The sequence below is a fragment of the Musa acuminata genome, chromosome BXJ3-2 (genome assembly GCF_036884655.1).
Source record: "Musa acuminata AAA Group cultivar baxijiao chromosome BXJ3-2, Cavendish_Baxijiao_AAA, whole genome shotgun sequence".
NCBI lineage: Eukaryota > Viridiplantae > Streptophyta > Magnoliopsida > Zingiberales > Musaceae > Musa > Musa acuminata.
The window spans coordinates 27,571,236-27,587,445 of record NC_088350.1 but is presented as its reverse complement, the minus strand read 5'-3'; the positions used below and the strand labels follow the sequence as shown (position 1 = coordinate 27,587,445).

Sequence of the window (16,210 nt, the reverse complement as noted above, 5' to 3'; positions counted from 1 at the left end):
AGCAGAAGCTTCTCTCATGTTCGAACAGGTTAGTATCTTCGTCTACAATAATTATCTTAAAGACATTAATTAGGTCAGTGAACCTAATTTGAGGTTTGAAATGCTTGTCATTCACCAGTTCTTGGCACCTTGATTGTGATAATTCTTCTCATCATTTGAAGGTAGGTTTGTATCAGACTTTAAGTATTTGACCCACACAATTCTCCACCTACATTTCTTTTCCATCCTGTTTTCGGTAGCAAAACTGCAGGCTTTGAGTTCAATGATGATTCTAATGCTAACAGGATCAACTTTCTTTGAAATAAGAATGATATTAATGGAACTCCGACGCTGGAAATCTTGCTTCCATCAACAAACAAACGTGGAACCACAACAAAAGGCAATACATGTTTGTTGTTTTATTCCAGGAACAAAGCTTAGAAAAAGTGAATCCAATGTCAAAGGAGGACAAAAGAGAGGTGTCATCTCACAAGGCTTATCTATTAAACTTCTTTGTTCTGAGCTGGAGGTACATTTGATGAATAACACAAGCTACTGGCCTTCCAAAACCTGCGCATTTCCAAAGAAAAGGTGCCGACAAAAGGTGCAGTGGATTAGTCATGAGTTCCCCACCTAAGATCTCCCATATTTTGATTGTTGAAAGCTGGCGTTTCCCTCCATCAACTACCAACTGATGAGAACACACAATAAGATACAGCGAGGTATTCGGTGGATTAGGTGAACCGATGATTAGGATTTGAATCATGAAAGCGTTCTCTTTGGTAAAAGGTTGCTGATGCTGAGCTGATACAAGTTTCATTTTATCTGTTTATGGGATTTAGTGCTACTTGCTTAATAAGGACTCCAAACGTAGTCCTCATGTCCTCAACTATTGACACAAGCTTTACGATTCATCTTGTTTATGGCTTACTTGAGTTGGTCGTCTAATGCTAGATTCTATGCTAACTAAATTTAAATACACAAAGAATAATTTTCCTATGAATATGAGGGCAAATGAGAAGGAAGTTTGTTGAAAGGGGATATCGACAATTTAAGTATGAATATAGTACCAAGTGTTGTAGTACAAACAAACTTGGGAAATTTTCATGAGAAAGCTCATGTATTTTCTTTTTTCTTTTTTTTGCTTTTTAGGAGGTGCTCATGTTTTCTTTCTTTTGTTTTCTTTTTTTGAGATGGTGTCCTCTATTTTTAATAATAATGTAAATATTTCTCGTCAGTATTTGCAATGGCAAGGCTCTCGTTATTATCCTCACCACCTCCCGTCACGTTGGTCATCGAACTGTTCCCTCCCTCCTTCCTTATTAGGTCATCCCTCACCTATCGTGCCCACACTATCTCAGCCCTCACCTTCGTCATCGTCTTTGCTCTCGTCCTTGTCTGTCATTATCGTCGTACTGCTAAGGCCACACCACCCTCATCAACCTCCTTCCCCTCCATTAAGGTCAACGAGCACTATGGAGGCAAGGGCCTGGGCAATGTGGGCATGATTGACAGGGCTCGGGCAAGGGAATGAATGGTGCCACCTATTCGAACGGGAGACTAGATGATGAACCATGCAGGGGAGGAGGGTGGGGAAGCCGCACCGAGGCTGCCTCCTTCCCCGTAATCTCCTTCTCCTCCGCTAAGGTCGACGATCGACGAGAGGGAGGGGAGGGAGGGCTTAAAGAAAGGTGAAAAGGGTCTTGTGGGGCAATGGCAATGGGGCCTCTTTGGTTGGACGAAGGCAATGAGCAACCGACTAGTTGAAAATCCTCAAAAAGTATATTGTTTTTAGGAAAATCATCCAAGAAACTTTCTTCTTTATTGATATAAATACGCGTGATCGGTAGTGTGATGATGAATAAAGAATAAAAAGATTAAAACGATGCTAATGGTCTCCGATAGCATACTTATTCTAGTTTACTCACCATGAATGAATAGGATCTAAGCTTAAAGAAGACGTGAATCCCCTATAGTTAGGGTCGTCATGGCAGCCAACCGTCCGCTCACATTAATGTTGGAACTTATAGAACAAGTGGTTAGAAATTAGAATATAATTTAGATTTGATAGGTAAAGTTTGTTGGTATCTATCAGATTATAGTTTGAACTTTTCTTTAATTAGAAACTTGGATGTCGAAGGAGGTTCTTGTTGCATAATCCTATTGTATTATATTAGATGTTATCAATGTAATGTCGGAATGCATGGCAGATAAAACCGAGATCAGATTTAATAGAAAATTGAGTTTTGCCTCTTTTTCTCCACTAATCTCTTCCCTCTTCTATCCAGTTTAATATTGCAGAACCTTTGATTGGTTCTAACAAGCAGTCTATATATACCTATCAATCCACATTCAAACCAAAGATCGATCCTTTAGAGCAGTTCTTACTCACAAGTAGTAAGCGAGAGATGGCCAAATCTTCACTGCTGCTTATGACGATACTGCTACTTGTAGCTCTCATGAATCTCTATCTTGCAAGCTCACACCGTCAACTGGCTAGTTGCCATCCCAGCGGACACCTACCGGGCAAGCCCGGCCATTGCGACCCGGGCTACAGCTCTGACTGCTGCAAGGCCGGCAAGTCGTACCCGCAGTACCGCTGTTCGCCACCCATCACCGGACACACCCATGCGAAGCTGACCGTCAACTGCTTCGAGGAGAACTGCGACGGAGGTGGCCCGTCGGAGTGCGACAATAGTTACCACAGTGACAAGGAGATGGTGGTCGCGCTGTCCACCGGGTGGTACGCCGGTGGAAGCCGCTGCCATCAGATGATTAGGATCCACGCTAATGGGAGGTCTGTTCTTGCCAAGGTGGTGGACGAGTGCGACTCGGTGAATGGATGTGATGACGAGCATGACTTCCAGCCTCCTTGCCCGAACAACATTGTGGATGCTTCCCCTGCCGTGTGGAAAGCGTTGGGGATCTCCACAGACGTGGGACTCTATCAAGTCACCTGGTCTGATGCGTGAGCAAGCAATAGTCTACTCGCTCTATATAAGTAAGCGTATTATCAATCAGGCACGTACGTGACTTTGGACATCTGTGTGTTCGACCTTTAAATAATCAAAACTATTTAGTTTGAAGGCTAAAATGTCATCCTCCGACAAGATATGCTGTTGTTATGCTTTACCTGATAAGAAAGCATCTAAAACTCACTATTTATCACTATCTACAAAGACTTTGGACTGATCACCCGTAAGTGTTCTCGCATACGTTGTCAGTTTTCAGAAATGATAATAGAACTAAGATTTCTTCGAATAAATGCCTATGAAAGATCATCACCAAACATAAGTCAACGTATGTAATATTTTGGTGGTGTGCAAAAACAGGGCAGATGAAACATCATCACATCTGTTAACTGCAAATCATCAACAACAATCACTCCTTCTTCGATGTATAATTTATGGACTCGACAACAAATATTTTCATGTAAATTCCATCAAGTACTAGGATGCTATGTTAGAAAGCATGGTCGTGTAGCATCATTGAAGAGTTAGATCTGCAATACGCGAAACAGAAGGGATCGAGTTTGAATGCAGCTGTTAAAACTCACGTATGCTATCAGAGGCTCGGAAGAAGATGCACAGAAGAAGGCCGCACGCACAGAAGCTTATAGGGCATCTGATGATCATGGAGGATAGCACCCCGAGAAGAATTGTGGAATGGTGGTATACTTGAGGTGGCCATGGGCTCCAGATATACCGGGATCGATCGCCTAGGATATACAGATAGCTGGGACGAAACTGGCAGAGGAGAATATGCCACTCTTGCATGGATACGTTAGTGGAGCTCGATGTCGTCGAGGAGATGAGATGATCCCACAGAATATGCTCCATGAGTACATGCGGTCTCTTAGCCAGAAGGCTTATTCTGCATCATCTGAAGCTTGTTTACTGTAGCTCATAGATTAGTTTAATGTCCTCAATCTGGCTCTCAAGTGCATTAATTCATTTGCTTATGTATAGCATCAAAGGCCAAATACCATGATCCATATCAGATCTTGGTTAGGCTACACAGAGGTTCTTAGTAGATCCATGGCAAAGTTCATGTTTAGCTTGGGACACAAACTGAAGCTGGAATTCTTGGACTTGTCAAGCAATGAGCTCGATGACCATATACTTCACCGTGTGTGGAAATAGAAAGCAGCAAATCCTTGTGCATGTAATCAAGAGAGTTTTATCAAGCAGTTGTGGGCCTGTGGCACGTGCCACCCTCCTCGATACAGTTGCATTGAAGGGTGAGGGTTCAGAACAGAGAAGCAGCAGAAGAACAGTGGAATCAAAGAAGCCATAATGGCCTTTCTACGGTTCATCTGTTCTGATCCTAAGACAGCAGCAGCGGTAGAAGAAGCAGAGACACTGCTACTCGCAATTCCTTCTCAAGTTTTGTTCTTTAGAATGAACTCTCTTTTTTTTCTTTGTAAGATCACTTCCTACGTTTGCTCGGGAAGAACAGTCGAGTAGAACTTGATTGATGGTTTAGAAGAGCATTCAACGAAAGAAACAGACAGTGATCAAGGAGAAATATACAAAGAGAAGCTTCTGGCTCAAAACATCAGCATTGATGAGCTGCCATGAGTTCGTTCACCCTTTTGCTGCATCAAGCTCCGCTTCCTTTCATCCCAACCCAGCGACGGAAAACCAGAAACAGGCTTTCGAAAGGCCGTCAAACCACTCATTACTACTGCAACACTTCCCTATATACATCACTCAGAGCTACAAAAGACAAACCAGAAGCTACAGGGACAGGAAGCCGGAGGAGCTGCAACCGTCGTCGAAGTTGAGGGCATAGCTGAAAGGGTCATAGTGGAAGCTGAAGCGCTGCTTGCTCTCCCTTGCTTTCCCCAGCTGCCTCCTTATCTCCGCCCTGAGCCGCCAGTAGAGGCTTCTAAACCTCCTCTTCCCTCCTGCCAGCGCCACCCCAGCCTCTCCCAAGGTAGCCGCCACTGCTCCAACGGCCACGGCCATCCCCGCCACCTCACAGACCAGCAAATGGAATAATATTCTTCAACCTCTGAGGGACGTAAGAGAACACCCCACTGCTAAGAGTCGTCTCGCCCGACTCAATCCTTTTCTAAGTAGAGAGAGCGGGTGGTGGGGAGGGAGGTGAGGTAAAAAGAGGCTTGTTGGATAACTCTGAGGGTATAGTGGACGTTGCAGAGCTATATAGGACAGACAAGGGCGGGGGAGATGCTCGCTTTTGATCTCTCTTTTGCTTTGTTTAAGATTCTGGGTCCGCCGTGTTATGGAATGTGGCGAGGTTTTGGTCATCACATGGATAAAGGAAGATGAGCGCTGCAGTGCTACAGTTGGTCATACTGTAGCTTCTTGCTCTTACTTCTCCCATACCTATGTGTGATTTAGATCAATGTTTGTCACGATCACATGGTTGAGATAAAGACTCGCATGGATAAAAGAAATAGCTAAGTAGCTGCTGCTACCTGCTTAAACTATACATTTCTGTCTGAGAGATGCAAGTGGAATGTCGAGCCTTATCGACTAATATTTTCAAAGCCTCAGAGTACTTTGATTCGATCACTTTGTAGGGGCTACATTGCCTCGGGGGTCCCTAAATTCCACTTTTTAATGCGGGTATTGACAGTGGTGGAGGCAGAGATGCTGTCCCTTCTCGGCCTCCGAGCATCTGAAAACCATTTCATTTGCCCACTGTTTCCTCTGCTGCTGGAAATCATCACTCACCAGCGTTTCCTCTACTGCTATAAATCATCATAAAACCATTTTACTCAAGGATTGTTGTGTTCGTGCCTCAGTAAAGTCGATGCAGAATTTACTTCGCTTGGCCTACTGCCAACCTTTCCTCAGTGTCCTCAGTTCACTTTGCTCTCCTTTTTCTCTCCCATTATATTAACTATTATTAAAGGTCAGCTGATGAGAAGGATCAGGCCATCATCCCACTCATGCCCTCACAGTTCCCAGTTTTTATGGCCACGTTTGTGGTCCATAAAACCTTTTCAGAGTCCGGAGAAAAAGCTTGAAAAAGAAAAACTGATCCGCGTCCTGCACGAGGAACACCTATATTCTTAAATTAGTTTTTTTCTATTTTAAGATGAATATCTGATGTTGTTCCAACATTTATAGTCATTATGTGAGCAGCTGTACCATGCAAACTTGCATTGCTCGACAAATAAAATGAAACAGATCTCATGGCACTTCAATAATCAAAGAGACAGAAAAAAGACATCCAACTTTTTCTGTTAATAGTCACAGGCTATTAACAGAAAAAAGCATTCATAAGAGAAAAAGAAGACTGATTGATTAGAAAAAAGCACAAAACAGAAACTTTTAACACTTACAGGTGTTCTTTTCAACTTTGTGCACTCATAATTGGCAATTAGACTAAATCAAGTAACTCTTACAAGAAAAGAAAATCTCACAAAGCTTCTAGTAGCTTAGCACGTAAGGCTTCTCGATCTGATGTTTGCTCGATACTGCAAAATTAACAAAAATGATATGAATAGAAAACATAGCACTGCATAAAAAGAAAGTGCTTCACTGGATTTCTAACTCAGGTAACATTGAGTTTAGATTGTCCAGAGATCTAAAGGAAATTCTTGCAAGAAAACATAATTCGAATGACTTGGTTAGAAATAACTTGCCGATAAAAATGCTGGCCATTAGATGCTGCCTTCTTAGAAATCCAATCTGGAAGTAGACGTTCTAATAAACTCAAGTGCTCCTCTGCTTCTCCTGCCATGCAAACACATTAGAATAGTTAACCATCTGGCATGAAAAAAATAAAGATTCCAATATAAGAATAGGTTGTCAAAAAAAATCATACTGGTCTCCTCAATTTCCAAGTTATTAGAAAGTATTTTGTGTAAAAGCTCCTCCTTTGTGATTATTGAACAGTTGATGGACCGAGAAATGAAGCAGATTGCATCAAATGTTTCTGACAAACCAGCTAGCATCTCATTGTGCTTCCTATCTCCCATTTGGACCAACTTGTAATCCTTAGAATTTGCAGCTGTTAGATTATGTACCTATAATTATATATCAGAAGTCAATTTATTATGTAATATCAAACAAACTACATTGACTGATTAAAAGACTGAACCTGATGCTCACGAATGCCTGATTTGCAAAACAAGAATGTGACCGTAATTAAAAGAAAGAATGTTATAAAAGGGTTATAAAAGAATGTGGTCGTAATTAAAAGAAAGAATGTTACAAAAGGGTTTGTAACAATGACTACTAAGTCATTGCTATGTCATGGTATAACGTTAAAATCTTGATAGATATATATCATCACCAAGTATCGCACAAGTTCGCATATCATATAGAAGGCTACAAACTAATCAAAACATGCATCAACCTATGTCAGTCAGTGTCACTCCATGTGGATGTCAATGAAAACAAAATTTAGTGCAAGAATGATATGTGACACTTAAGTAGCAACATATATAACCAACATCTTCGAACTTGATGATAAACAAGTTTTTAGAATCTTAAATGTAAGCACCTCTATGGAATGCAAATTCAGCACAATGCTATCACTTAATTTGGAGGCAACATTTTACATACTGAGGCAATAAGTTATGAGTCAAGCTACACAAAACCTAGAAATTTCAGGCCATATGCAATTACTAATAAAGATACACGAACAAGAACATAAGACGAGACTAACATTACTGCACATTGGCCACATCATAATCACTACAATAAGCATACCATGTCTACCAGATGGGTACGGGATTTTCCAGTTTCTTCTTCCCAAGTATAACTTCTAGTAGATGGAGCTTCATGTGAAGAATACTCAACAACCATGCATTTCTGAGATGTATTGGTAACTGAACCTTTGACAGTTTCCTCCATGTTTGTAGAGTAAATAAGTGACCTACGAGCTGACGTAGTCAATCTGGCTTCATCAACTGACTCTTCACTTTCGGTAGTCAACTTTTCATGAGGAGTTGGAACTGGTCTTTTGGGTGTCTGCTGAGCTGGAGTGTCTGTCATCTCGCCTAATTGTAAAGCACCTTTCACAGGTGTGCTTTCAAAATACTGGAAAATCGTGGGGCTATCTGAATTAGAGGTCATATCAGCAGATGAATTTTTGGCCGAACCAGAAGAAAGGCTATCAAACTTTGGGGGGCTACTGCTCTCCTTGGCCGCATCACAACTGCTTGTAGATTTAAAGGAAACTGAAGCAGCAAGTACTTGAGTTGTATGAGTTTCTGATATGACACCTTTTTTAGAAAATTGCCTTTTAAATGATGATGGTAAGAGAGAAGAATTTGACAAGAATCCAAGCTCAGCAGAAATTTCTAGTGGTTCAATGCAAGAATTCTCAGGTAATAATTCTAGAGGCAGACTATGGCTTCTTTGATTGAATGGCTCTGGTAGCTCGGCCTCAGGGATATCAGTACCCTATTATCCAGACAACCAAGGAAAAACATAAGTTCTTGAAGAAACCATGTAAGTGAAAGTTCAGCAAAAGGACCATTTACCTTCTGTGCAATTATGAAATAGCTTAATCTACTAACAACAACAACAACAATAATAATGATGATGCAACCAAGTGGTTAAAGAACGCAATGTTCAGATAACAAAATTTTCCATTCTTGACAATTGAAAATTGTGAAGAAAAAATCAGAAAGTAAACGATCTAATCGTCAAACTATCAAATCTGCAAGGGATACAAAAAGGCCACCAACTAGTGGTGTTGCTGCACTGGAAACATATGTGTTGATCCTCAGGCTTACGTGCTTCAAGATTGTCATCACTTTCTAATTTCCTGTCGTTATGCAGGTGTGTACTATGCAATTATTTTTTTCCTCATCACAAAATCCATAATTAGTGCTGACAATTAATTAACACATCAATCATACAAAGGCTCATCAGGAATTGTATGCAGAGCCACTAGATCAAATAGATAGGAAGATATATTCAATTTTAACATCATAAAAATGCATTGCAGACATAGAAGTGAGAACTGAAACGATTTTATCAAATACTTCTAAAAAGATCAACAAATTGATACAAGAATTCTACTAAAATATCCAAGTCATATTAAGCACATATACCAACTCAATTACAAAACGCATTATACCAAACCTATGGTACTTCAATCACCTCCAACAAGTATGACACATAATCCATTTTAACATATAATATTGACTGTATGAACCCTGCTTCACTGTTATAATATTCATTTTTAATCAAGTATAAGCAGTAAAATGATCTATTATATAATACAATATCTTTCAACTAACTCTTCCATAAAGCATATCATCTAAAAACTACAAAACCACAAGAAATGTTCTCAACCTTTTGCAAGAAAAAACAAGTGAACTTTACAGCATTTAGAAGTCAAATACCAAAGAATTTAATAGAAAACAATAAACAATTGCTTTCAGTAACCCTCATTTGTTCAGATAACAACTAGGCCTGGATTAAAGCATCATGGAAGAATACCTCTGGATGTGTAATGAAGAAATCCAAGAGCCTTGCACGAAAGGTTTTGCATAAAGCGACGGATGCAGATTGGCAGGAATGTGAATTATGATCCGCAACCTCTTTTAGTAGAGTAATCTTCATATCTGGAATGACTAATAAGCTCTCCTTGTCATGTACAAGTATCTTTTCTGTCTGAATTGCTTCAGGGAAGATATATTTCATCTGTGCAATATGGCTGTATAGAATCTTCCTGGCAAAAGAGAAGCCATATGAATGAGTAAAACAATGTTTCTTCAAATACTTAACATAACATTCTAGTACCTCTTCGTCAAGACCTCCACCTGTGTGCAAATGTTGCGAAAAGTTGGCAACAACTTACGCAACCCAAGCAACCTTGTAGAAGTCTCTAATCGACTAAATAGTTCAGCCAAAATCTGGTAACTGTTATTAAAGGCATGCGATCACTACTGGTTGCAAAAAAAAATAAAAGAAGGATGTAATATCATGTAACACACTTCTCTGGAAGTTCATCTGATTTATGTTCCTTCTTTTGTCCATGCGAAAGACCATTTTTTTCGACTGGCTCTGAGACCAAAGAATTTGTATCAGAAAGCGAGTCAAAATTTTACAAACTTGAAAAAAAAAGCAGATTGGTCACCATCACCTTCATTTCTTAAATCTTCAGCAAGTTGTTTCCTAGAAAGAGAAGAAATTACTCTTGCTTTGCTGCTCCACTCAGGTTTCTCAGGTGTTGGAGTTGCAAGGCTACTTCCAAGTCCTTGCTTTTGATCAATTTTCATGTCTTCAAGAGATTCGCTATCCGAATCTTTCTTGTTTGACATCACAGGCAGTGTCACCCCAGACCCCAAGTTAGTAGGAGTGTTCATCTTGCATCCTTCATGCTCCATAAGTTTTAATTAACTCTGCAAAAATTTCAACTAACAGGAATAGTCAAATGTGGAGCTATTTGATGCAGCCACACGCCCTCATGTGAGAACAAACTCATTTGAACCATAACAGATCAAGATTGCTTCAAATAATCCAAAATTTAAACCATGTGAAATGCACAAAGCAATACAAATACGCAAGAAATGAGCTAACAAATCTAGCGGTGCCTGGGATACCCAAATACTATAAGGTATAAAGAGAAGATTAAGGTCGACTATACCAAACCTGAAGATGCGGAGAAAAACTAGGGTCAGGAATCAAGATCCGATGTCGAGAACAAACAGAAGCGGTAGATCTCGGACGGCCCGGAGAACTCACGACGGATCGAGCGGAGAGCACGAGACGAGAGCGAGGACTTCGAGGGGAGAGGTAGGGTTTCTTCGACAGCTAGAGAAAGGAGCGACCGCGGAGAAGATATAATGTTACGACCTATGGCAAATTTCACTTGTAGAATTTACGGTCAAGGAATTTTACGAGTAGGCCCCACATCAAATACCACAGCACCTTCGCACGACACCTCATCACGTAAGGATTTCGCGTTAGTCATAGACGTGAGAAAGACCATTAAGGCAAAATAGCCGTTCGAAAAGAGGCATCTCTTCGGCTTTTGGAACACGGGGGCATTCAACCCGGTAATTCAAATTTTAAGCGATATGGGCCTTGGCCTGGGCCTGTGCTTTCGAAAAGGCATTTGCAATGATCTTGGAATACCAACTTGATCACACATAATGCACGAAATCAAAAGCAATAGAGTATCAAACCGATCTTGATGTGAATTGATATCTTTTGGTGCATGGCTGGTTTTGCTGACAAGTGCAAGTCCTTGGCCACTCCACTTCCTGTGGAAACTGTGCTTCTCCTTTACTACACGAGAGGCGACACGCACTGGTAGAGCAGCTCTCACATTTTATCATCGTAATTGGCAATGATCTTTGCAAAACCAATGCAAACTGGATAAGGTCATGTATCCACTCCTCAATCCATAGATAAACCACTGTTACATAAAGCCAATTTTTGGGGAAGGCAACGCTGATATCCGGAACATCGAGTTCTTCCCCTGCATGCAGGAAGCACGAACCGAGCGAGCGTCACGACTCGAAGATAATAAGATAAGAAGATAAAGAAGACACCAGACTGCACTGCACTATGAGCAGGTTTTGGCCACCTCAACACTACCCTCAACGTGCCACTCCTCTCAGTAACCTTCTTCCCACGTGTCCCCTCACTCCTCGTTTGGAACCCTCTTCTCGGCACGATCCTCATCCTTTTCTCCTCCGCAATTCCCCGTTCAGAACGTCTATCGGTACCGGGAAGAAAGAGGAAGGGCTGATTGAGAGTTAGATTGAGCTGCAGCCATGCCACCTCGCAGGTTCGCCTTCGGTCGCGCGGAAGATGCCGTTCACCCGGACACCATGCGTGCGGCACTCTCCGAGTTCATCGCCACGGCTCTCTTTGTCTTCGCCGCCGAAGGCTCCGTTCTCTCCCTCGGTAAGTAGATCACATGCGTTGTACGCACATGCGTGCGTGTCGTTACCAAGGGTAGAGGCTAATTGGTCGCAGGAAAGCTCTACAAGGACACCTCCACCGCCGGAGGGCTTGTGGTGGTGGCCATAGCCCACGCTCTGGCTTTTTCTGTCGCGGTCTCCGTCGCCTTCAACATTTCCGGCGGCCATGTCAACCCTGCTGTCACACTCGGCGCCCTTGTCGGCGGCCGGATCTCTCTCATACTGGCGGTCTTCTACTGGGTGGCTCAGCTACTCGGCGCTGTCGTCGCCGCTCTCCTCCTCAGGCTGGCAACCGGGGGCATGGTAAGGAACGCTTGCAATCCACTGTAACATGTCATTTGTTTGTTTATGGTGAGGTTGTTCGGTGTATGTTTTTCCGACATGAAGAGGCCGCTGGGATTCGGGGTGGCGTCGGGCGTCAGTGAGGGGCACGCAGTCCTGCTGGAGATCGTAATGACGTTCGGGCTCGTCTACACCGTGTACGCGACGGCGATCGATCCCAGGAGAGGCCATCTCGGCATCATCGCGCCTCTCGCCATCGGCTTCATCCTGGGCGCCAACATCCTTGCCGGCGGGCCATTCGACGGCGCCGCGATGAATCCCGCGCGGGCCTTCGGACCGGCAGTCGTCGGCTGGAGGTGGAAGAGCCACTGGGTGTACTGGGTTGGCCCCTTGGTAGGAGCAGCTCTTGCAGGGCTTATCTATGAGTTCCTTGTGATCCCGGCTGAGACTCCCCGCACTCACCAGCCCTTGGCTCCCGAGGACTACTAACTTCTCTAGCCCTACCTGTTTCTTCTCCTCTCACGTTCTTTGTTGTTGAGTGTTCGCTCTGTAGTACAGTATTGTAATCAACTGCCGAACTCTTTGAATGGTTTATAATTAAATAAAAGTTGTGGTGTCTTTAATCTATGTATGTAAATGTTGGCTGGAAATTTGAATGCCTGGTCGTGGAATGGCGATTTGAAGTCCTCGTGGGTGTTGCTCCTGGTACCAGACAATGATCTCGGATGGCAACTCACAGCGCAGATATGAAAACAAAAGACGACAGCTTGGTTTTTGATCTCGTACATATATACACTTCCGACTGTGCATTAGATGAAATGATTCTACAAACAGCCGCAGGAGGTGGAATTTCTTCTCGGATCAGATAATCCAGAGTAAATCTCTACAGGATTGGAAACAGAGTCTACATGCAGAAATCACAACATAAGATGAGTATTATACCTTTTGTTTTCTCCTTTTATGACATAGGGTGGAGGTTGGTGACGGCGTAATCATGCAAGGATCACGTACGTTTGATTTGTTCGACCATCACTCATCACTGATATTGGGCGATATTATAATTAAATTTCGATGAATCATAAATCTAAATTTTCACTATCTTATTATCATAAAATTTAAATTATAGATAGTATTACCATTGTCTTAGATGATATTATTATCCTAGTGGATATTATTGTCAAAAAAATATTGATAAAATAATATTTATACTTGTCAATTGACTCTGGCCTATTGGTATCATCTCCTAGGCCTGGTTTAGGCCACTAGCATGACTTTTTAGTAGGCTCATTTTGATCACGCTTGAAGTCCAAAAGCTTTTTATGATAAGCGGGTTTTATTTTAGCTCAATATTAATTTAAAATGATCTCAATCAAAATCTTGACTCATCGATTCATTTTTGAAACTTTTAGCCAAGCCATACCACTTATGATTAGTAGGTTGAGGTGAAAAGAAGGCTTAATGTCATCTCGAGGATCTATCAATTATGACACCTCTTTTAGAAGAAAATTCATTACCAAGTAGCATTCACGAGACTTCATTAGATTGCTCTTGAATTCCTTTTGACTCTTGATCATATTGGAAATTTTATCGATATGTGATAAGCTGAGACCATAGCCCGAAGCTACTTAGTATAGGTTAACCAATAATAACATCATATGCTAACAAAATATTGGCCTCTATGAATTTTGTCAACATTATCATTGAGCAAGGCTATGAGTCGGACCTGACATCTAAGTCGATGATGCTGAGGAGGGTAGAAGGAATCACTAATGAACCATACCAAAAACTAAGATGTTGGGGTAAGATCATTAATAGTCAACTTTCTTTTGACGGAGACGGTGTCATTATAGTTGGAGTTAAGGCTTTTCGCCTCCTCTTTATTGGATCTGATCATAAAGAATTTAATACTATCTAACATAGTCAAATTTGGTTATGAAGTTTTCATTATCTACGAGCATGTCTATGAAGCATCCAACTATAAAGCTTTTGAGTCTCATATTTTAATGATAAAATTAATTGATAAATTTGAGAAATTAATGTTATGCTAAGTGGTGCAAAAAAATACTTAACTATGGATTTGGGCCATTGAAGGGTTAAATTTTTTATTATATAATTAGATATTATGCTTGAATATTATTGTGTTGAAAAATTGGATGTTAAATCAACAAAATTGGTTAATATGCTAAAGATCAGACTTCGTGTCAAATGTCAGGCATTATATTACAAGATCGAATATTATGTTAGAAGATCAAATATCATAGTGAAGTTAATATACTGAAGAATTAGATAATATATCGAATGATTAGATAAAGTACAAAAGGATTAGATGATATACGAGAAAAATGGACAATATATCAAAAGTTTCAATGGTGTATTAAAAGAGTGGTTGACATATTTAGTATTAGTTAAATTATTAGGCCCGTACAAATGCTTAATAGAAGTTGGTAGATAAACTCAACATAGACCTTTATGAGGTTAGATTGCTTAGGTTAGTTTTTGGGCTATTTTAAGCTCTTATTAGGCTTGAAAGCTTGTCACCCAACCTGATGATAGTACTATCCTGACTTGTGGTAGTACGTTTCAAAGTAATGCGATTTTGGTTGTTTAGTATTTGTACTACTCGGAGCGATTGGAGTACCTTCAATATTATGTTTTTAAATATTTTTCCTTGATTCACTTCATGTTTTGAGGCGTTCGGAGCCTTTATATATACCTCATATGGTTTGTGAGTTGAGATAAGAGTTGCTAAAGATATTTTAGCTTAACTACGAAAAGTTTTCTCTTGTATTATAAAAGTTGTTCTTTGATGAGAGAGGTGTTTCGAGTATAGAGTTTTTTCCTAAGCCTTGAAAATGAGAAAGGGTAAAGGATAGATAATTTTCAACCTTTGGGTCAAAACATGAAGTGTTCAAATCAGCTAATGCTAGTAAGTATAGTCATGAAGCATCTATTATCTCTTGATGTGTTTGAATTTAGCCATTTCAAATCTCTTAACACTAGTAAGTGTAGTCATAAAGCATCTATTATCTCTTAACATGATCAAATCTGACCATAAAGCATCAAATCAAATCAAATAATTAATCATTTATTAATGAACCCGATTACGAAGCATCTATTATCTTCTGACATAGATAAATTTGACCATAAAATATCCTTTATGGTCAGATGAATTTGACTATAAAGTATCTTGATGCTTCTAAATTTAGCTTTGAAGTGTCTGTTATTTTATAACAGAGCATAATTCATCCATGAAGTGTCTACTATCTCCTGACATAATAAAATCAAATTCTCGTTATCTTTTGACAATGTTGAACCCAACCATAAAGTATCTATTATCTCCTAACGCAACCAAGTTCAACTGTGAAATATTTGTTAACTCCTAATACAATTGAGTCTGGCCATGAACTATCTATTATCTCTAAAAGTAATCAAATTCAATCATGCAGCATTTTTGGTCTCTTGGCACAATCATGAAGATACATATTTGAACCTCTACGACTTGACATGGTTGAATCATTAAATTATTATTACATTTTGCTTTGGTACCCTTTACGTGTTAACAATAGCGTAAATGATAAGGATGTCGATTATATGGAGGATTAAACATGATTATCGACACTACATCGACTTGGAATTTTTGGCAACTCAACACGTTGACCAAATGGTCCACTAGTTTCATGTAGTTTTACAAGAAATCTAAGGTTTGAATCCACTCACTTCTAACATTGAGACTTACAATAAGGGTTGACGATGGACCTAGGTTGGCTCTAAATTCTCGACATGTCAAATAACTAGATCTACTTTAATACGTGAGACGCATCCACCTAGGTGAAAAAAATAAAATAAAATTGAAGCACCTTACATATCCCAAATGTCTCATTGTAACAATAAAACATTTGAAGCGTTTAATGAATTCCAAAGCATCTCATGTGTATGTGATGCATTATCTAGGGCAAAAAAGTATTTACTGCATTTGATACATCTCAAAGCATCTCATTTGTGTGTTATATCGATCTAAGACAAGGAAACATACGAAATATTCGATGTATCTCAAAATATTTCATTGACATATGAGGTATT

General features: G+C 40.3%; 3 protein-coding genes across 4 annotated transcripts; 2 read left to right on the top strand and 1 right to left on the bottom strand.

Annotated features, from left to right (window-relative positions):
* The first annotated feature begins 2,361 nt into the window (after positions 1 to 2,361).
* LOC103975849 (putative ripening-related protein 1) lies at positions 2,362 to 3,066 on the top strand. Its single transcript, XM_009390953.3, has one exon. The coding sequence runs from the start codon at positions 2,388 to 2,390 to the stop codon at positions 2,949 to 2,951; it is 564 nt and encodes a 187-aa protein (XP_009389228.2). The 5' UTR covers positions 2,362 to 2,387; the 3' UTR covers positions 2,952 to 3,066.
* Positions 3,067 to 6,233: 3,167 nt separating this feature from the next.
* Positions 6,234 to 10,743, bottom strand: LOC135631227 (CDT1-like protein a, chloroplastic). Of its 2 annotated transcripts, none has more exons than XM_065138714.1 (9): positions 10,569 to 10,743; positions 10,060 to 10,333; positions 9,911 to 9,980; positions 9,717 to 9,836; positions 9,414 to 9,645; positions 7,671 to 8,366; positions 6,781 to 6,982; positions 6,599 to 6,689; positions 6,234 to 6,430 (listed from the first exon to the last, which is right to left on the bottom strand). In XM_065138714.1, exons 2-9 carry the CDS (start codon positions 10,301 to 10,303, stop codon positions 6,373 to 6,375), a joined length of 1,713 nt encoding a protein of 570 aa, XP_064994786.1. In that variant the 5' UTR covers positions 10,304 to 10,333; positions 10,569 to 10,743; the 3' UTR covers positions 6,234 to 6,372. The 2 variants fall into 2 exon arrangements, with proteins under 2 accessions (XP_064994786.1, XP_064994785.1); XM_065138713.1 differs by having other exon boundaries at positions 10,060 to 10,318.
* Positions 10,744 to 11,580: 837 nt separating this feature from the next.
* LOC135631208 (aquaporin TIP3-1-like) lies at positions 11,581 to 12,753 on the top strand. The gene is made up of 3 exons (XM_065138688.1): positions 11,581 to 11,831; positions 11,904 to 12,151; positions 12,236 to 12,753. The coding sequence occupies exons 1-3, from the start codon at positions 11,699 to 11,701 to the stop codon at positions 12,617 to 12,619; spliced, it is 765 nt and encodes a 254-aa protein (XP_064994760.1). The 5' UTR covers positions 11,581 to 11,698; the 3' UTR covers positions 12,620 to 12,753.
* Positions 12,754 to 16,210: the final 3,457 nt, after the last annotated feature.